At 42.6% G+C, this 21,479-nt stretch overlaps 1 protein-coding gene across 1 annotated transcript in view; it reads right to left on the reverse strand.

Annotated features, from left to right (window-relative positions):
* Positions 1 to 21,479, reverse strand: part of LOC102243297 (cubilin) — a gene marked incomplete at its 3' end in the record, with an annotated part of 182,298 nt that overhangs the window by 37,559 nt on the left and 123,260 nt on the right. The window contains exons 29-31 of the mRNA XM_005856727.2: positions 18,147 to 18,328; positions 6,558 to 6,732; positions 3,969 to 4,138 (exon numbers count right to left, since the gene is read on the reverse strand). Of these exons, the coding sequence (XP_005856789.1) occupies positions 3,969 to 4,138; positions 6,558 to 6,732; positions 18,147 to 18,328 (527 nt within the window). The remainder of the gene's footprint in view (positions 1 to 3,968; positions 4,139 to 6,557; positions 6,733 to 18,146; positions 18,329 to 21,479) is intronic.

The following is a 21,479-nucleotide window of genomic DNA, read 5'->3' on the forward strand; positions in this document are numbered from 1 at the left end:
AGTGTGAAACTTTCTCTGGTTTCCAGGCCTAAATGAGTCACTCTTGTTTTCTCCTGATTATTATTATAATTCATTGAGTCCTAGGTACACTAAATGCTCGGCACTGTGCTGTGACAAAGATTCATAAACAGTTTCTTCTTTTACCGAAGACCTTGAGGCCCAGGATCACAGGTGGGAGGTCCTGGCTCCGAAGGCCACTGCCCCTTCTGGGAGCTCAGGACATCTTCCCCTTCTCGGTGCTGCTTGAACATGCCTCTGAGGGCACTCTTCATCAGCGTCATTACGATTATGGGAGTAGAACTTTCTATGTGACAGGCAGGTCACGTGCGTAATTTCAAATACCCCAACAACAAATCGGACACAGACGTTATTACTACCCCCATTTCCTAGTTAAGGAAACTGAAGTGGAATGATTAGCTTTCTCCCAGCTAGAAAGTGGCAAAACCCAGACTCAGTTCAGGTCCCCTCCACCACAGAGGTAGATTTCCTAACCACGGGACTGCTGGGGTAATTCACTTGGTATATCAGTGGGTTACCCAAGTGCTTGGTGGCATTAGCTTCTGAACGCCCCATCTGCCCACTGGCAGGGACACTCCAACTACTTCATACAGAACTTTCTGATTCCAACAACTTGTTTGGACTAATACCTTTTGGTTTTTACCTTATCTGCCAGACTGGACTCTTCCCAGCACCTGTCTTTGGGCTTATTTTCCAATCTCCATGCCTATGACCCGATCATATTTGAGGTTTCACTTCCTCCGATCTGTTCCCTCCTATTTCAGTTTAAGTCAAGCCCAGCTGCATGCTGAGATAAGGCAGTGGCTAATAGAAAAGCCAGGCTGTGTATTTGTATCTCAGGTAGGGGGAAAGCCTACTCATGACCACGGGAGGGAAATGATGCATCCATGCTGGGTGTGCCTTTGACCTAGGTCTTGTTTTAGTCCCACACCATTGTACGTTGAATTCTATGGTTTATGGACTTTAAGAAACTGTACTTGGCACCATACAAAGGGAGGGAACAGTGATGGAGAAATGCCCACAGCAGGCAAAACTACGAGGTAGACAGTGTGTCTCTGGCCCATTCACACTTCTTTTGAAGGCCCCTCTTCTGCTTCAATGCTGGATTTTGCCGTCATCTTTTCAGGCTGTTTCAGAGAGTGCAAAGTTCCTGGTTTGTAATTATTTTCTTTCCTCAAACTGAAAATACCATCCATTGTCATTTTTGCTTCTAATTATCCCAACTGCAAAGTCAACACTGAGTCTGCCCCTTCCTTAAAGGTAATCTGTTCTCCCACCCACCCACTCCCCGGGCTGAATGTAACATTTTTTTCTTTATCTTTAAGTGTTTTTGTTTGTTTGTTAATAAGTATGTATTTCTATTTATTCTGCTTGGCTGTTTGGGTTCCTTAGAATCCTTGTTTTTGTCTTATTGATGTCTTTCATCAGTTTTAGAAAAGTCTTAGTCATTAGCTCTTCAAATATTGATTCTGCTCCATTTTTTTCTCTTTTCCTTCTGGAATTACAATTAAATGTATGTTATATCTTCTTAACTCTACCCTCTGTGTGTCATTACCTCTCCTCTGCATTTTTTATCCTTTTGCTTATCCATACTTTTTGCCAGATAGGTTTTTCTGATTTACCTTTCAGTTCACTATTTCTATCTTCATCTCTGTCTAATATGCAAAAAATTTATCTAATATGCAATAAAAACCTTCCACTGAGAATTTAATTTCAGCTACTGTATTTATCCACTTATAAATGTTCAGTTAATTCCTTTTCTTTCTTTCAATGCTACTTTTTATTGTTTGCAGCCCTTGCTAAAAGTTTTAAGTTTTACCTTTACTTCCCTAAGCTTAGTAACTATAGTTGTTTACCAACTTGTGTCTGGTAATTTTAGTATCTGGCATATCAGTGTATTGTTTCCACTGTTATTAATGTTGTATCGCATTTATGTTATATTATCATCTCATATATATGATGGTATACTGGCTATTGTATATGAAAAATTATGGGTAGAAATGAGATGTAGGATGATATTTATCTCCCTTAAATTACTGGATGTCCAATGCTTAAATGCATTAGCAGTACAGGGTTCCCATCATTATTCCATGGTCACTCAGGTGACCTGTTATTAATGTTGTATCACATTTATGTTATATTATCATCTCATATATATGATGGTATACTGGCTATTGTATATGAAAAATTATGGGTAGAAATGAGATGTAGGATGATATTTATCTCCCTTAAATTACTGGATGTCCAATGCTTAAATGCATTAGCAGTACAGGGTTCCCATCATTATTCCATGGTCACTCAGGTGACTTGAAGCTAAGAAGCAGCCTCTATGAAGGCTGTTTTACTCTCATTTTACCTAGGATTTAGGATGGTTTACCAGGGCCTCCAACCTATTCAGGGTCTGGACTGGAACTTCGCTCCTCTTTGTCCTGAGAGGCTCTCAGTAGTGTTGCTACCCGCTTCTGGATCAGCAAATGCCCTATAGGCAAAAGCAGTCCCAGTACTAGGCTCAGGTCTCTCTCTGACATTAACTCAGAAATTTCACATTACTTGGGAGGTCTTTCTTGCACTTAGGAAGATGTTTTTAAATATCATCCAAAGTTTTTAAATTGTCTTTTTCAGGAGAGTTGGTGTAAGTTACCATTACAGAAAGTAGATATCCTAAACCTTAAGTTTGTATAATGCTTTGCTAATTTAGATTCTGAAGACTCATTTAGAAGGTTAATATGTAATCATAATTCAACTGAACTTTTAAGTACATTAATGATTTAATCTTATAAAATAATACTTACAATTATACCATTAGACTGGACTACTTTGAAAAATCTAAAACAATTTTGATTTTTCTTAAGTTAAATTTGAAAGGTAGTCAGTTGGAGTTTGTATAAGAATTTGTCAGGAAACTAAAATAGAAATATCCATTAGCTAGGAGAATCTGGTTGGTATTTGAATAAAGTGTTACAAAATACAAAATAAGAGGTGGAAAACCTTTTGTTAAAAATAAATTAAAACCAAAAAGAAAATCTCAAAATTCAATCTCACTTACTCACACATTAAGCATATAGCATTAGGTACAGGTGTCGGCAGTAAGAGAACCTATCTGTCATCTAAACAACTAATGGCCATATCCCTTCCCTCTCACCCCATTCTCCCAATATATTCTTTCTTATCAGCCACATTTGTTCAAATATCTTGATCTCAAGAAAAGTAGAACCCTGTCAGAACCCCCCCCCCAGAGGCTTAAAAATAATTGATTTAAAGTGCTTATGATAAATTCATCCTTCCATTCCACTATACTTTCCTAACCTTTATTGCAGCCAATTTTGGACAATGATATGTTAAAGGGCTTCTATGAAAAATTTTTCCTTTTTGATGAAAAAAATACAAAATGGAAACAACTAACTATTTCTTCTCCCTTTTCTCAGATTTGAACTCATTAAAAAAATGTTTGGAATTGCTGAAGTCATTTTTTTAAAATTGTTTATAGTAATAGTATTACATGTCTCCTTTTCCCCCGATTAACCCCCCTCCCACACACACACACCCGGCCACTCCCATCCCCAAGGGCAAGCTCCCACTGCCCCAGTGTCTGTGTCCATTGGTCATGCTAATATGCATGCATATAAGTCCTTTGATTGATCTCTAACTCCCCCTCCCTACCTTCTCCCAAGGTTGGATGGTCTGCTCCATGAGGTAACATAACAAAAAGCCAACACACTAAGAATGGTAGAGCAGAAATTGAAGTTCTAAACAACCCTGAGATTATCTATCTCCTGGTTTGTATGTAGGTAAAAAATAAATGTCTTCATATTTTAAGTTGCTAATTGGTAAGTTTCCTATGATTTGATGTCCAAAACACTCATAACTAATATATTTGCAAAATATGCTCATATGGCAATGTTTTGACCCAGGTTTGCCTCTAGACAAGGCTTGAAATTTGTGTCACTTACTATAATACAAGAGTCCTGAGGTTCAAGATCAAAGTCAGTGAAGTTCAAGAGAACACGGTGATTTCTTTCCGCTCGAATGACCCAGGAACAGTCAGTGTTACTTCTATAAGGACTGGGGTAATTTGGAGAATGAATCTCTCCACTGGGAGCCTGGAAAATCCCACCACAACCTGCAAGTAGAAAACCCAATTCATTAATGAGAAGAAACCCTGATACATAAAACTTTACCCCATAATGAGGAGATACTTTGACTACCACTTTTATGTAGTCTATGCTAAACATTTTAGACATGAATATCCACTATTAATTCATTCATCCAAACAAAACAAATAAGAACAACTAAGAAAATACTTCAAATATTTTATACTAATGCCAAAAGTTATTTTAAAAATACTGAAAAGTTGCCTGGCCAGTGTGGCTAAGCAGTTGAGCATCAACCCAGGTACCAATAGGTCGCCAGTTCCATTTCTGGTCAGGGCACATGCCCAAGTTGTGGCTCTATCCCCAGGGGGTGCCATGCAGGAGGCAGCCGATCCATGATGTTTCTCTCTTATGGATGTTTCTATCTTTCTACCCCTCTCCCTTCCTCTCTCTCTAAAAATCAATAAAAATATTTTTTTAAAAAAATACTGAAAAGTACGTGCAAATGAAATCATGTTTTCATAAAGCTATAAAATGCCTTGTCATGGTTCTCTAAAAATATAGCAAACTGTAAGAATAACACATCTCCTTCCAAGAAATTTGATTACTTCAGTAATGTATGCTTTTATAAATAATTTAATATCTGCCTTTTAAATTACATATGCATAGCCCATGAACACAGAAAACACCATTTTCACGTGTGATGAAAGCCAGGGGAGAGGGGCTGGGGGGTTGGGTGGAGGTGGGCAAAGTGGGTGAAAATGGGAAACATCTGTAATAGTGTAAACAATAAACAAAATTAGTATTTTGGACCTGGTACATTTATTGAGTTTTTTATTCTTATGTTATTATCAAATACCCATCAATGTCCACCTCTATGACCCATTATTTCTTAGATTGATAATGATACAAACCAATAATTGAAAAATCAGTATTATCTATATATATAAAAGCCTAAGCAACCGTCTGACTGGTAGCTATGACGTGCAATGACCACCAGGGGGCAGATGCTCAATGCAGGAGCTGCTGAGCTGAAATGACTTGGCAGCTGGGGTTCTCAGGTGACTCACCAGGAACCAGAGAGGAGGGAGCCAGTTTCTGGGGTGCATCACCAGAGAACCACCCTCTCGCAATCTGGGACCCCTCGGGAGATGTTGGAGAACTGGTTTCGATCTGATCCCCACAGGCCAGGCCAAGGGGCCTCTAGTTTTCTAATAACTGCAAATCATTTTTGGGTAATCTAAATAATATATATTTATAATTATAATTAAACTAGACGCCTGGTGTACGAAATTCATGCGGGGTGGGGGGGTGTCCCTCAACCCAGCCTGCACCCTCTCCAATCTGGGACCCCTTGGGGGATGTCCGACTGCTGGGTTAGGCCCGATCCCTGCTGGCCCGATTGCCCCCAACTGCCCTCCCTTGCTGGCCTGGTCGCCCCAATTGCCCTCTCCTGCTGGCCTGGTTGTCCCTAACTATTCTCCCCTGCAGGCCTGGTTGCACCTAACTACCTTCCCCTGCAAGCCTACTTGCCCCCAACTGCCCTCCCCTGCAGGCCTGATCGCCCACAACTGCCCTTCCCTGCCTGCCATCTTGTGGCAGCCATCTTGTGATGGTGTTGCATGTAACACCACCTAGGCTTTTATTATATAGGATTCATACATTATTGACTTCAGGAAACATGAGATATACTTGTTATATTACCTTAAGAGTTACAAAAGTGGGGCCCTAAGGTAACTTGAGGTTACATTTTTGCTTTGGCACTTTCTCGAAGTCACTAACTTCTCTATGCTTTGATTTCCTCTTTACTACGATGAGTGTAAGAAATGAACTACCCTCCCAGGGTGGAAATGAGATGAGTCTTATAGAATAGTAAAGTACCTGGCACATGGTAAGCATTCAATAAATGCAGATAATATGAGTAGTTGTACAGGTTAACATCTGCTAAAATATTTTGTGCATTAAGTTTTTAGTTAAACAATCTGCAACAGGTAACTTATTCAGACTGCCTAAGTTTTGGGGCAGAATGTCACTATCTAACCCCTGGTAATTCCTTGGAATTCACAAATTTAACATTTACAGTTTTAACATTTGCCAAGAATGCAAAGGTCTAAACTGTGGCATGAAGAAATTTACCACTTTGCTGCTTCCCAGCTTAAGGCTGGTGAACAGGCACAAGTCCTTAGAGAGGAAGTGAATCTAACCAGTCACCCACTCCCGCTCTCACCATTGATTCACATATGTTCCTTGTTTTCACATGCACCGTGACTCTTCAGAAGTTAAACTCTATCCCATTTTTTAGGGAAGAGTATATGCCCAAGTAGTATTCACCACTAGGGAAGTCACAGAGTTGTCAGGGTGGAGCCTTCATACCTCTCTCCAATCATTTCATCAAAGTTCACAAGGGCTAGGCTTCAGTACTTTGAGATTCCTCTTTGGTTCACTCACCTCCAGGGACAGCTTGCCATGAGACATTGAAGCCTCTCCCACTGATCACGCTGTCAGTCTTAAATCGGATGGCGAGCTCATGTCCTGTGCTGGAGACCTGCATGGGATTCTCAGGTGACCTCCGGGTACACAGCTGGGCTATTCTGGGAGAGTGGAAATCGGGGCCTCCATAGATCTAGGATAGGATGCAGTAAAAAAAAGGACTTAAATTAGGAGAGATATTTGAGCAAATACAGCCCTCCATGACTCACTTTTCCACCAGCTCTTGAACTTTATTATCACTAGAAATTGCAGTCTCGGCCTCCCTGGGTGGGGATGAACTGTAAACTTGAGCTGGATTTTCAAAGGCACTCCCTCTGCCCTGGGAACTCACAAGTTGCACCACCCACGAAATGCTTGCTTATTTTATCAGTCGGAATTGCAGAGCTGAACTGGATCGATGATTCCAGAGTGTCCCCTACCTCCCCTCTTCCTCTTTTTCATGTCTTCAAAGGATTTCCTGCTTTCTTTGGCAGAGGCATTGCTGGTAATGCAGAATCAAGTCTGATTTTCTAACTCTTCTACGTACTTTAAAGCCATCTTGTTGGTGAAAATCAAGTTCATTGAAGGCTATTGATCTCCCAGTTATATTTTTAGGATTTTCCACTTTATAATCTGAATATTTTATAAGATTAGGCATTTAATTAATATTTCTGCTTCTTCAGAAGGAGTGAGTCTACGGCTATACCACCCTGACATGCCGATCTCATCAGAAGGAGTGAGAATATAACCTGTATAGTGTGTTCTATGGTATCCTCGGGAAAGGAATCCTTCCCCTTTCCAGCATGCCCACGCTCAGGAATATGACCGAGAGCATCCAACTTTGCTCAGGAACTGCCCTGTGCTCGGCCTCAGTCTCTGGATGGTTTCCCCTAGATTTATCTCAGTTGTCCTCAGACCTAGGCTCCTCCAATTTGCAACTGTCTATCTGACTGGGCTCTAACATCCCACTGATGCATTCCCCCCAGCAAGTAACCCTTTGGTCTCACATCCAGCATCTCGCAAGCAAGTCTAGTCCAGCCCAGGCCAGGCCTCCAGGACACCTCACACACCAGTGGATCCTGCTTATCCGGTGTATGTGTTGCATGGAGGGGGGTGGGGAAGATAATCAAACAGAAGATATTAAAAAATAAAATTAAGGCCCTAGCCAGGTGGCTCAGTCAGTTGGAGCATCGTCCTGTACACCAAAATCTTGCAGGTTTGATTTTGGGTCAGGGCACATACTTAGGTTGTGATTCCATACCCAATCTGGGCACATACAGGAGGTAATCAATCAATGTTTCTCTCTCACATTGATGTCTCTCTCTCTCTCTCTCCCCACTTCCTCTCTGTCAAATCAATAACATATCCTTGGGTGAGGATTTAAAAAACATTTTTTAAGTAAAATAAAATAGGCTTCCAGTCAAGATGGTGGCATAGGTAAATGCAGTACTCATATTCTTTCATAACCACATCAAAATTACAACGAAACTACAGAACAACCATCTATCAGAATCATCTGAAATCTAACTGAACAGAATCCTGCAACTAAGCATATAAAGAAGAAGCAACATTGAGACTGGTAGGAGGGGTGGAGATGTGGAACAAACTGGTCCCACACCAACATGTGTCAGATAAAAAAGGGAGAGCGAGCCTGGCCAGTGTGGCTCAATGGATTGAGCATCAACCCATGCACCAAGAGATCACCATTTCAATTCCCAGTCAGGGCTCATGCCTGGGTTGGCGGCTTGATCCCCAGTAGGGGCATGCAGGAGGCAGCTGATGGATGTTCCTCTCACATCAGTGTTTCTCTCTCTCTCTCTCTCTCTCTCTCTCCCCCTATCTCTAAAAAATCAATTAAAAAAATTTAAAAATAGGGAGGGATATCTCAGCTACTATCTCTCTCTCTCTCTCTCTCCCTATCTCTAAAAAATCAATTAAAAAAAATTTAAAAATAGGGAGGGATATCTCAGCTACTAAGGAGCAAGGGGTTCCAGGCCCACACCAGGCCCCCAGCCCAGGGTTCCAGTGCCAGGAAGAGAAGACCATAACCTCTGGCTGTAACAGGGATTGGGCTGAGTGAGACAGAGGGCTTCTAGAGTCCCAGGTGTTCCTGTTAAAGGGTTCGCACTTGGACTCATTTGCTCTGAGCTCCAGCACTGGGGCAGCAGCTCAAAAGGCACCAGGGACATATGAAGAGGAACTGAATTGTCTGGCATCAGAATGAGGACTGGAGGGGCAGCTTCCTCCCAGGCAGAAGTGCTGGCAAAGGCCATTGTTCCTTTCATTAGCCTTCCCCTGACAGAGCTGGTCAATGCTCAATCCACTGAGCCACACCAGCGAAGCTCTCTCCCTATTTTTATCTGACACACATGGGTGTGGGACTAGTTTGTTCTGCATCTGAGACTCCATCAACCTGCCCATACTGTTAGCTCCACCCTGGTAACTCCCTGAAACCCCCAGCCCACCAACTTTCAGGTCTACCCAAGCTGTTTTCACTGGCTTTCCATACAAATGGCCTGTCGTGGCTCATGCTTCACACTCTCCTAAAATCTCTCAAACAACAGTATCTGTCTTTGGTGTGTCCCTTGACACTTGCTAAGTAGCCCCAGGCCCAGCACTAGCAGCAGCTGGCCTTGGTTTGTAGCTTGGCCTCTCCTGGGCACCCACAAGTCCAGCACAATAGCAGTCATCTGCAGATCACTTTGTAGCTCATGCCAGGAGGCCCTGGGCAGAACACAGGTGTTGGCTGACCTTGACCTGCACCTCCCAGGAGGCTGCAGAACCAGTGCACCTGGTAGATAGCTTCAGACCCCATTGAAGCAACACCCAACCACCTCCACTAGTGACACACTCAAGGGGCAGGCTCAATGGGCCCTAGAGCTCTGCTGAAGTAAGTCCTGCTCTGTGCGGGGCTGGGGGCCTGTACAGCTGATCTTTCACAGTGGTCCCAGCCAGTCCTTGCATCCACTCAACCTGAGGGTAAATCCCTTCCATTTAGCTGCCAACAGCAATCAAGGCTCAACTACAACCACACAGTCCACACAGGGGAGGGAGGCGGGGGGGGGCAGGGGAGGTGGGACATGCACCTGGAGTGCCCAGCTCAGTTGAATGAGAAGCTGTACCATTGGACCCTATAGGACACCTACTACATTAGGCTCTGCCAAGCCTGGGAGATGTAGTAGCTCTACCACATACATAAAAACAAACACAGGGAAGCAACCCAAATGAGGAGACAAAGAAATAGCTCCCAAGTGAAAGAATAAGATAAGGAACTAAATGAAATGGAGAAAAGCAAACTAATTGATATAGAGTTCAAAACAATGGTTATAAGGATGCTGAAGGTACTTAGTGAGAGCTTCAACAGTATAAAAAGGACATGGAAACCATGAAAAAGAAACAGTCAGACATGAAGAATACACTAACTGAAATGAAGAAAATTTACAGGGAATCAGCAGTAGAGAAGATAAAGCCGAGAATCAAATCAGCAATTTGGAACATAAGGAAGCAAAAAACACCCACTCAGAACAGCAAAAAAAAAAAAAAAAGAGGATAGTGTGAGGAGCTTCTGGGATAACTTCAAGTGTACCCACATTCACATCATGGGGTGCCAATAGCAGAAGAGAAAGAGCAAGAAAAACTATTTGAAAATATAATGGTAGGAAACTTCCCTAACTTGGTGAAGGAAATAGATGTACTTTCTGGGAAGTGCAGAATCTCTCAAAACAATGTGAACCCAAAGAGGCCCGCACCAAGGCACATCATAATTAAAATGCAAAAGGTTAAATGCACAGAGAATCTTAAAAGCAGCAAGTGAAAAGGAGTTAGTTACCTTTGCAGTCTTACCCATAAGACTGTCAGCTGAAACTTTACAGGCCAGAGGGAGTGGTAAGAAATATTCAAAGTGATGAAAAGCCAGGTCCTACACCCAAGATTACTCTACCTAGCAAAGCTGTCATTTAGAATCGAAGAACAGATAAAGAGCTTCTCAGATAAGAAAAAGCTAAAGGAGTTCATCACCACCAATTCAATATTACATGAAATGATCAAGGGTCTTCTTTAAGAAGAAGGGGGCGAGGGGATGTCAAAAATATGAATAACAAAATGGCAATAAATACATACCTATAAAAAAAGAAAATGATTGCCGAGAATAAAATATTGGAAATTTATGAAACTGGATAAAACATCACTGAACAGGATGCTCTGGATTTTGAGTAACAAAAAAGAAAATGAGGCAGTTTCCCTTAATTTCAGAGAGATAAGATGACCTCTTATAAGAAAACTGACAGAATTTACAATCAGAGGCTGTTTCTGAGTTTATCATATGATTCTCTTTTTTATATTTACCATGTTTGTGCATTGATACATTGGGCTAAAGGAATAAGTGGTAGCATTTTCAACTTTAAAATAAATAAAAAATTTTTTAAAGAAGATATTAATCCCCTACCATCAGGTCTTGAGAAACTTAAATTTGTGGAAGAAAGACAATTTTGGACAACAGTTTTCAAGCATATTAGTGTTTGGGTCCTTCCCTCTCCCACATGTATGCTCATAATCCTATGCTCGGGATGGGAACCAGGAAAGCAGTGTTCAGTAAGATCTGTGCTGCTTTCCACCTCCAGTTACTCTCCCCCATCCCTGGGGCCCCCTGCCCTTGCCCACCCTCATGGAAGCTGTTGACTGATAGGGAAAACTCTCAAGTGTTCTCTGGGGAGAGAGAGTAAGAACAACAAGCCTACTTTGGGGGAGTATGTGATTTGAATCTATAATGATTTCTTTGTCCAATTAATTCCCCCAGTCATGCGGGAAAGACCAAAATGAATGAAACTGCTGTTGCACAGAGGCCTGAGCGCAAGGACTGTAATCGCAAAGGAATGAAGCACTGACAGCTTCATGCTTATTTTCATGAGGAGGAGCTGTGTTTGTGTGGCCCGCTCCGACCCATCCAAAGCAGGACTTCAGGAAGAGCCCTGTGTGGCCCTTTCCACGTCCACATATGCAAATGCAAGGAGCAACACTGCTTCTTGTTTCTGAAGATTTCCCTGCCCCCTCGCCCTGGGCGCCGTGCTCAGAGCATGAAACTGACAGCATGTGCTCCTAATCATCCAAGCCCAATAGGCAGCACGTATTTGGAGAGAACATCGGGTACCAGGGTTTAGTTCTAACAAAGAAAACTTGCACATTGGCAAAATATTCTTTGTTTTCCCTGCCCATGGGTCCCCTTGAGAATACAAACAAAACGGATGTGAGTTGGCTAGGCCTAGAAGCCTCCATAAGAATAAACACAACCACTTCTGCTTCCCCTCTTCCTGGGCTGGGCTCACAAAAGACCATCACAGGGACCAGAGGGAACTAACTGCCCACATCAAGCAATTGTCTAGGTTTATTGCACCAGGGAGTGGATTTCCTTTTCTGCTTTATGCCGGTTCGGGCTCCTTTCTCAGAGACTGAAGAAAAACCAGCCAGTGTTTCCACGACCCGAACAACAGAAAGGCACTTTAGGCTTTCACAAATAACACCAACGGTTAACATATGACTCTTCAAAAGAGGGAAAGTTGGAAAGAATTTCTGGGTGTGGTTCATTCGATTACAGCATATGACTAAACTTTAGGGGAAAGAGAACTGGTCTGGTGATCAGAGATTTTAAAAATGTGCTTTTAGCAAATTCTTGGGATATGGAACATTTCAAAGCCTATGGTTTTAATCTGTTTTGAACATTTCTTTCTGCTCTGTTAGCTCCATTTACTGTTATAATCAAGTCAGCATTCCAGGGTTATGAGTAACCAAATGGCTTTTGAAAAATGCAATGGCCAGTATCTGGACACGGATTTTTGAGGGAGAAAAACATTGACTCCTGCTTAAGTTTGGTGAAAACCAAGTAAGCCCAATACAGTGAGGTCCTACTTGGCTCTCTCAGCACAACAGGAAAGGATAATGTGCAAGCTGAGAACAGATGGGTCAAAATAGCCCGCAGTGCCTCTAGGCCACACACCCACCAAGGGTAACAAATTGTGAAACCACTTGCTAACACCTTATCAGTACCTGTGGTCTGAGGGATGGAAAAAATCATTTTATCATGTAGACAAAAAAAGGGGCCACATACTAAAGCTGACAAGCTCCGGGGAGGCCAGCATGGAAGGCCATAAAACTCAGATACCAAAACTAACCAAATAAGATGGTTTGAACATAAAACTTCCTAGCTAAAAAGCAGGTCATGATGGGTAGTCACATCCTAGGCGTGGAAAAAATCATTTTATCATGTAGACAAAAAAGGGGCCACATACTAAATCTGACAAGCCCTGGGGAGGCCAGCATGGAAGGCCGTAAAACTCAGATACCAAACTAACCAAATAGGATGGTTTGAACATAAAACTTCCTAACTAAAAAGCAGGTCATGATGGGTAGTCACATCCTAGGCCTGTAGCTTCTTCATCAAAGGTCAGTCTTTACCTTAACTGAGCCTGTCTATTGTCATTTTGCATCTAAGAAAACAAACCTTGATAATGTCAGAGTACTCTCCTTTTACAGACCCCTCAGAGCAAGAGACCACAGAACTGCTCATGGTTATCTTGTTCCCCTAAAACCATTTCTATGGTGCTCTGAATGTTAATTATTGACTATCCTGAACCCACCAATGTAAAAGAAGTATGCATCTCTCTTGTTTTACTCTTTATCTAATCCCAGCGATTTCCCTGCTTTGCTTGCTCCCGCTTCCCTAATCTACCACCAATGGATTTCATGTAACCCTCCTTACGCCCTGCCCCTTCCTTTGACTCTAATATATAAAACTAGAGGCCCAGTGCACAAAAATTTGTGCACGGGGGTGGGGGGGGGAGTCCCTCAGCCTGGCCTGTGCCCTCTCGCAGTCTGGGACCCCTCGGGGGATGACCACCTGCTGGCTTAGCCCTGCTCCCCGAGGGATTGGGCCTAAGATGGCAATCAGACATCCCTCTGGCAGCCCAGCAGCCCTCAGGGGATGTCCACTTGCCAGCAGGGAGCAGACCTAAGCTGCAGTCGGACATCCTTAGCGCTGCTGGGGAGGCAGGAGAGGCTCCCACCACCACTGCTATACTGGCAGCCATCAGCCTGGCTTGTGGCTGAGCAGAGCTCCCCCATGTGGGAGCTCACTGACCACCAGGGGGCAGCTCCTGCATTGAGCGTCTGCCCCTTGGTGGTCAGTGTGTGTCATAGTGACCAGTCATTCCCAGTCTTTCTGCTGTTAGGGTCAGTTTGCATATTACCCTTTTACTATATAGGATAGAGGCCTGGTTCCTGCTCGCTCAGCTGCGTGGCTGCTGGCCGCCATCCTGGTTGGCGGTTAATTTGCATATCACCCTGATTATCCAATGGGAAGCGTAGCGAAGGTATAGTCAATTACCCTTTTGTCTTTTATTAGATAGGATAAGCTGAAAAACTGCCATTCTCCAGAGTATTTGTTGAGATTTTTGCTTTCAGCAATTGTCAGTTTGGCTCAAATAAACTCATAAAAATTCTCTACAGGTTTGGATGTTTCTTATATCAACAACTAGAGGCCTGAGCACAAAATTCATGCACTTGGCGGGGGGGGGGAGGGGTCCCTCAGCCGGGCCTGCATCCTTTCACAGTCCGGGAGCCCTCAGGGGATATCTGACTGATGTCCACTCGGGCCTAAGCCAGCAGTTGGACATCCTTAGCACTGCTGCAGAGGCAGAAGAGGCTCCCACCACCACTGCTGCACTTGCCAGCAGCCCTTTGTAAGTGTCCAGGGTTTTATGCAACTGAGAAATACCCTTGCTAGCAAGAGGGACCATCTGAAGATTCCACATTTGAGTGTTAGTCGCACTTCGTACTTTAAGTGTGAATTTCGGTTGCCACCTTGTTCTCTCCTTCCAAAAAACAGGTCTTCTGAGATGGAGTCATGACTTGGCAACAGAACTTACATGATGATGAGGGGATGGGACTTACCAGCTCAGTCTCTGATTTCATTCCCTGCAGCATATCTGCCTTTATAGATACTTGAGCTGCTAAATGCAGTTCCTAGTGACTGCAACCACTCAGTGAGGGCATGACTCGAGAACCCCATTTCTTTTCAAGGAAAGAATCTGTTTTGTAATTAAAGTTTTTAAGTGTTAAAGATTCCTTGAAATACCTGCCACTCATTTCAATATCTGGCATACTGTCCACCTCTATCTTTTCATACCGACTTACATGAAGTGCTGAGTGGTGGATGCATTCAGTTCATAGTAATACTGTTCTAATAACCTGGCTATTAATTAATAACAGGAAAGGAGTAAAGGGAAGGCCAGATACTAAAGGCATGACATTTGTACAGCTTTGCTAGAAAGCTGCAGGTTAACACTCTCCAGGTCTGATTCCTGCATATTGCAGGGGAAAGGGACTGGACAATGGACGCATGCCCAGTAGGGTCTGGGTGATGTGGGAAGGTGCTTGCCTGTCACTCATACCTAGCAATAGGGGGTCAAATAAGATTTTTTAACAAAAAGTAAGGGAGAGCCCTAGCTAGTTTGGCTCAGTGGATAGAGCATTGGCCTGCTTACTGAAGGGTCCCAGGTTCAATTTCAGTCAAGGGCACCTGCCCAGGTTGTGGGCTCCATTCCCTGTTGGGAGTGTGCAGAAGGCAGCCGATCAATGATTCTCTCTCATCATTGATGTTTCTATCTCTCTCTCCCTCTCCCCTCCTCTCTGAAATCAATTTTTTTTTTTAAGTAAGGAAGATACTTATTTTAGCCTTAAGAAAAAACTCACAAAATATTTAAGGGCCTCAAAGTATCCTTCCAAACCCTGATTTTGATGGAACATTGGGAGACTACTTTGTCCTAAAAACATAAGCCCTAAGCAGACTGCAGCCACTTCTCACGGCCCTTCCTGTGCAGTCACAGTAAGTGCCCAGCTTGAGTGCTGCCGCCTGCAGACCCTGCTTTGTCCTTCTGTTCCCAGGCAGCTTGCAGGGAGCAGCCCGTCTGCTTTCTCACGTAATGGGTGTGACAAAGCCCAAAGCACAATGAACCTATTTACATTTGCCAACTACGCTGTGGATATGAACATGAAGGTTTTGGAACATTTCACATTGTGGAAAAGTCTGCTGCCAGCCCTTTGTAAGTGTCCAGGGTTTTATGCAACTGAGAAATACCCTTGCTAGCAAGAGGGACCATCTGAAGAGTCCACATTTGAGTGTTAGTCGCACTTCGTACTTTAAGTGTGAATTTCGGTTGCCACCTTGTTCTCTCCTTCCAAAAAACAGGTCTTCTGAGATGGAGTCATGACTTGGCAACAGAACTTACATGATGATGAGGGGATGGGTTCGCCCAAGGACTTACCAGCTCTGTCTCTGATTTCATTCCCTGCAGCGTATCCTCCTTTATAGATACTTGAGCTGCTAAATGCAGTTCCTAGTGACTGCAACCACTCAGTGAGGGCATGACTCGAGAACCCCATTTCTTTTCAAGGAAAGAATCTGTTTTGTAATTAAAGTTTTTAAGTGTTAAAGATTCCTTGAAATACCTGCCACTCATTTCAATATCTGGCATACTGTCCACCTCTATCTTTTCATACCGACTTACATGAAGTGCTGAGTGGTGGATGCATTCAGTTCATAGTAATACTGTTCTAATAACCTGGCTATTAATTAATAACAGGAAAGGAGTAAAGGGAAGGCCAGATACTAAAGGCATGACATTTGTACAGCTTTGCTAGAAAGCTGCAGGTTAACACTCTCCAGGTCTGATTCCTGCATATTGCAGGGGAAAGGGACTGGACAATGGACGCATGCCCAGTAGGGTCTGGGTGATGTGGGAAGGTGCTTGCCTGTCACTCATACCTAGCAATAGGGCGTTGCCCAGAATAGGCATGTAGGCATGGGCACTGCAAGCACAGGAAGATTTGATATTTAAACTCCTGAACAAAGGAAGTGCTCCTTCTTGGTGCTCTTGGTCCTCTTGAGCTCCTGGCTCTCCTGTGGCATGGGGCACACTCCCCCGCATCTGCCCACATGGCTCAGGGCCATGTGGACCACACAAGGGACTGATGGGCTGGGACTAGCCTGATGTTGTACCAGACTCAATGCCACCATGAAACAGAAATTCTGGGCACTGACTCTGCTTCTAGCTCTGCTGAAGCCCTGGCTACACATTTTCCAGGACTGATTTAAGGGATATGAGACTTTGCTACCCAAAGGATGTAATTTCACATGAATAAACCTTTCTACCCCATCTCATTCTCCTGTGGGAGTCTTAGAAAATTCTTTTGCTTAAGATATCGAAAGAAGCAGCCCCCAAGCTCCCAGTGGGAAAAGGGATACCCCAATCTCAGTAGCAACAGAGGAATTTTACCTGTGCAACCTTCCGATAACAATAGCCCTTCCACTCACCATCCTCGTAGTCATGGGAAAACCCATCAACCTTTCTGAGCCTCTGTTTGACAATGGTAAAATGGGGACAAAATCCCCCCCCTTAACTCACAGGAGTATTGAACATTTAAGTGGGGGAAATGGATGTCAAAATCCCTTTGTAAACCACCATAAATGTGTGCTATTATGGTGTGTCAATCATAGACACATTTGTGTTTTCATTCATTAAATACATATAGAGTGTTTGCTATTTGACAAGCAATCTGTGGCCCTAGGGAAATAGCAGTAAAACAAAACAAAAGCAGACCCAATACCCAGCCCTCATGGTGTCTAAGTTCTACCAGATATATAGAGAGAAACACTTGTCGTGACTGTCACGTGCAATAGCATCCCTTTTCCTATGGTGATAGTTCTGTGCATACTTAGAAACCTTAAATTTTGCAGGTAGGTCAAAGTTCAGGATGTCTACCCTATGTATAATCCCCTAATGACTAGATTCCTGCAATAAAAAGCTGATTGTAATAGATTCTCAAAGGCCATTGTAATTATCTGAGATAAACCCTTTGCAGTAATGTTGGAAAATGCCTCAAACTGTCTAAGTGACCATTTTGTTAAAAACCTCTGCAGCAGATGTGCTTCGCACCTGGCCCCACGTGAACCCCCTCAGGTTGCAGCTGCAGGTACGGTGGACAACTCCTCTGCTTACTGCCCTGCCCCACCCCAGTGCCCGCAGCCCACGGCCTTCCCTGCACGCACTCTGCCTCCCCAGTGCCTTTCCCAGGCTGCAAGTGTGGGGCACTAACAATGCCAAGTACTTCCTCCATCAGTGGGGGTGGGACTGCAGGACCAATGCTTCAGCCTGGTGTCCTGAGAGGGATGATTCTGAAGAGTAGTCCTCACTGGAGCTCAGAGGGTCCCAGCAGGATGAAGCCCAGGTTGCTCACAGAGCCTCCCTTCACTGGCTCTTCGTCCTGCACCCTCCCTCACCTGCTCCCTTCACGCCTGCTTCCTGGCATCGACTCCTGGAAGCTGCCGGCCACCACGTCCTTCGGGCACTTCTTTTAGAGAAAGCCAAACTGAGATGTTAATCCCATGTGTCTGCAAATGTCATCAAAATTTCTAATAGAACACTGATCGGAATACTGGAAAGAATGTAGGGATTTTTGCAGTGATTTCCAATTCACCCCAGATTTTGGAATGTGCTGAAAAACAATGTAAATTCCTACCTCCAGGACGTCAAACCCGCAGCTTTCATGATACTCCACATCAAAGTCGTGGATGGTGAGCTGAATGCTACTCCCAGGAGCAGTGTGAATGTACCATATACACTCCTTGCTGGGGGGGTACGTGTTCGGGTATCCGGGGCTGCTGAAGGAGCCCATGGCCCCAGACAACTCCGCACCACAACCTGTTAAAACAGCAAGGCTCAGTCAGTTCCAAGTGAGCTCTGGCCATTGGGAAGAATTTAACAATCCAACTAATCAAAAGGTAATTGAAAATGCAGATAACTATCTTAAGAGAAAAATCATAAAGTTACAATAAAGCTATAATTAAGCAGCTATAAAACAATGAGGAAAAATCATGGCTACAGGTTATTACATTTATTCTTTTTAAAAAACATGATTATATTATTTTGCAATAATTTTCAGTCCTTATTCTCATCACATTAAACCTTTGGTAATATTTTCAAAATGTCATTCTAATTTTTAGATTTTTTTTCATTATATGTAGGTAAGAATTTCAAAGAAGGAAGTACAATGGAAGCAAAAGAAACCATCAACAAAACAACAAGAAAGACCACTGCATGGTAGAACATATTTGCCAATGTTATATCCAATAAGGGCCTATTCTCCAAAATTTACAAGGAGCTCATACATCTTAACAAAAGGAAGATAAACAATCCAATAAAAAAATGGGCAAAGGACCTAAATAGACAATTTTCGAAAGAGGACATACAGAAAGCCAAGAGACATATGAAAACATGCTCAAAGTCACTAATCATCTGAGAGATGCAAATAAAAATGACAATGAGATGCCACCTCACACCTGTCAGAATGGCTATCATCAACAAATCAACTAATGATAAGTGCTGGAAAGGATGCAGGGGAAAAAAGGAACCCTCATGCACTGCTAGTGAGAATGCAGACTGGTGCAGCCACTGTGGAAAACAGTATGGAGTTTCCTCAAAAAATTAAAAATGGAACTCCCATTTGACCCAGTAATCCCACTTCTAGGAATATATCCCCCAAAATCAGAAACACCAATCAGAAAGGACATATGCACCCCTATGTTCATAGCAGCACAATTTACAATAGCTAAGATTTGGAAACAGCCTAAGTGCTCATCAGCAGATGAGTGGATTAGAAAAACGTGGTACAGCTACGCAATTGAATACTATGCTGCTGTAACAAAAAAAGAACTCTTACCATTCGCAACAGCTTGGATGGATATGGAGAGCATTATGCTAAGCGAAATAACCCAGTTGGAGAAAGATAAATATCACATGATCTCACTCATTTGTGGAATATAATGAGCAACATCAACTGATGAACAAAAACAGATCCAGAGACAGAGAAGCATGGAACAGACCGTCAAACTTCAGAGGGAAGACAAGGGAGGGAGAGGGGATAAGAGATCAACCAAAGGACTTGTATGCATGCATATAAGCATAACCAATGGACACAGATGCTAGGGGGTGAGGGCATGTGTGGGGGAGTCGGGGGTGGCCAGGGAGAGGTCAATGGGAGAAAAAGGAGACATATCTACTACTATATGTAATACTTTAAACAATAAAGAATTTTTAAAAAAGGATAATGGACAGTAAACACTATGTCTGAGTCTTTAGTTTCCTGTATTTAATACATTATTTCTAAGTGCTTTTCAGACCTAAGATCTAGAATTGTAAATGCATATTAATAAGAGAAAGAAACCAATCTAAAAAGGTATGGTTCCAAATATATTACAAAACCCATAGAATGTAGAACCCATAGAGTGAACCCTATGGACTCCAGGGATGAGGATGTTAATGTGGGGTCATCAACTGTAACAAATGGCCCACTCTGGTGGGCAATGTTGATCATGGCGGAGGCTGTGCATGTATGGGAATGGGCGTATATGGGAGCTTTACCTTCCATTCAATTTTGCAATGAACCTAAAACTCTTCTAAAAAATTAATTCTATTAAAAAATTATACAGGCCCTGACCCAGGCAATTTATATCTAAAAACCAAAGAACCAAACAAAAACCAATATATAAAACAAGCACAAAAGAAGACTGCAGCCTATGTTTTATGAATGTTTATATACATAAAAAAGTGATTAAGGCAAATCATTACAACAAATAATTAATTTGGTACACAGTAAAAACTTGTCACCACTTACTGAGTGCTTAGATGTGTTTTACAAGTGTTTTCCATTTTACTTCTCCTAATAACCATATGAAGCAGGTACTATTAGTATCTGCTTTTCTCAAATGAGCGAATCAATGCAAACAGAGGTCAAGTGGCTTGCCCAGGGTCATCAGGCTTGTAGGTGGTGGGGCCAGGACACGACGCAGGTGATTTGGTTCTGTCAGAGCGCTTAATTCCTACATTCTACAGACTCAGTGTGTAGGATTCAGACAGAACTTTCAGAACGGAGAGGGAGAGAAAACTTATGGAAGAAATAAAATTTAAGGAAGGCTCAAATTTTAAAGAGAAAATTAGAAAAAAGGAGAGATTATCTTGTTTTCTAATAGCAAGTTTTAGTGATTAAAAAATATTATTTGCTTTGCTAACATATCTGGGCCTCCTTTTCTGTTTTTTCAAATATTCTTTATTGATTGGTAAATTCTTTCAAATACCTTCTCTTACTCTTCATCAAGGCTTTTTCATGTTTAAAAATAATAATGCCTCCTTTGGTGGGCTAGAAGAGGTCAATGGGGGGTTGGGGGTGGGGGGAGAGGGCATTACGTACTACTTTCAACAGTAAAGATTTTTAAAAAATAAAAATACAGTGGGGCCTTGACTTACAAGTGTCCCGACTAACGAGTTTTTCGAGATACGAGCCATCTCTCAGCCAATTTTTTGCTTTAGGTTGCGAGCTAAAATTCAGGTTACGAGCCAGCTTCAGATACCCCTCCGCTAGTTGGCGCACCGAATGTCACAGTGAACGCCACAACATCAGCCCAGCATCACGTGTCTCACTCGTTCACTTTTTGATTTGACATACGAGTAATTTGAGTTACGAGCTCCATCACGGAACGAATTAAACTTGTAAGTCAAGGCCCCACTGTAATAGTGTTTCCTCATTCCATTATGAATATGTGTGCATTTTCACATGAAAGAAACTTAACTGTTGTGACTGAAAATGTAAGACACTAAAGCTAAGGTCAGGTCTACTATCACCCTATGCCAATTCACCCTGTATGATGAGTTAAAAAAAGAAGTTTTTAAAAAGTTCAAAAATATATATTCTCTACATAGAATCTCCACTTAACTAAAAATAACAGAATTCTAAGAAGACTCTTGATGCAATAAAGAAATCTGATTCCAGCTCAACATGTTACCATCTTGAGTTGCT

Source organism: Myotis brandtii, unplaced genomic scaffold (assembly GCF_000412655.1).
Source record: "Myotis brandtii unplaced genomic scaffold, ASM41265v1 scaffold1042, whole genome shotgun sequence".
Lineage (NCBI taxonomy): Eukaryota > Metazoa > Chordata > Mammalia > Chiroptera > Vespertilionidae > Myotis > Myotis brandtii.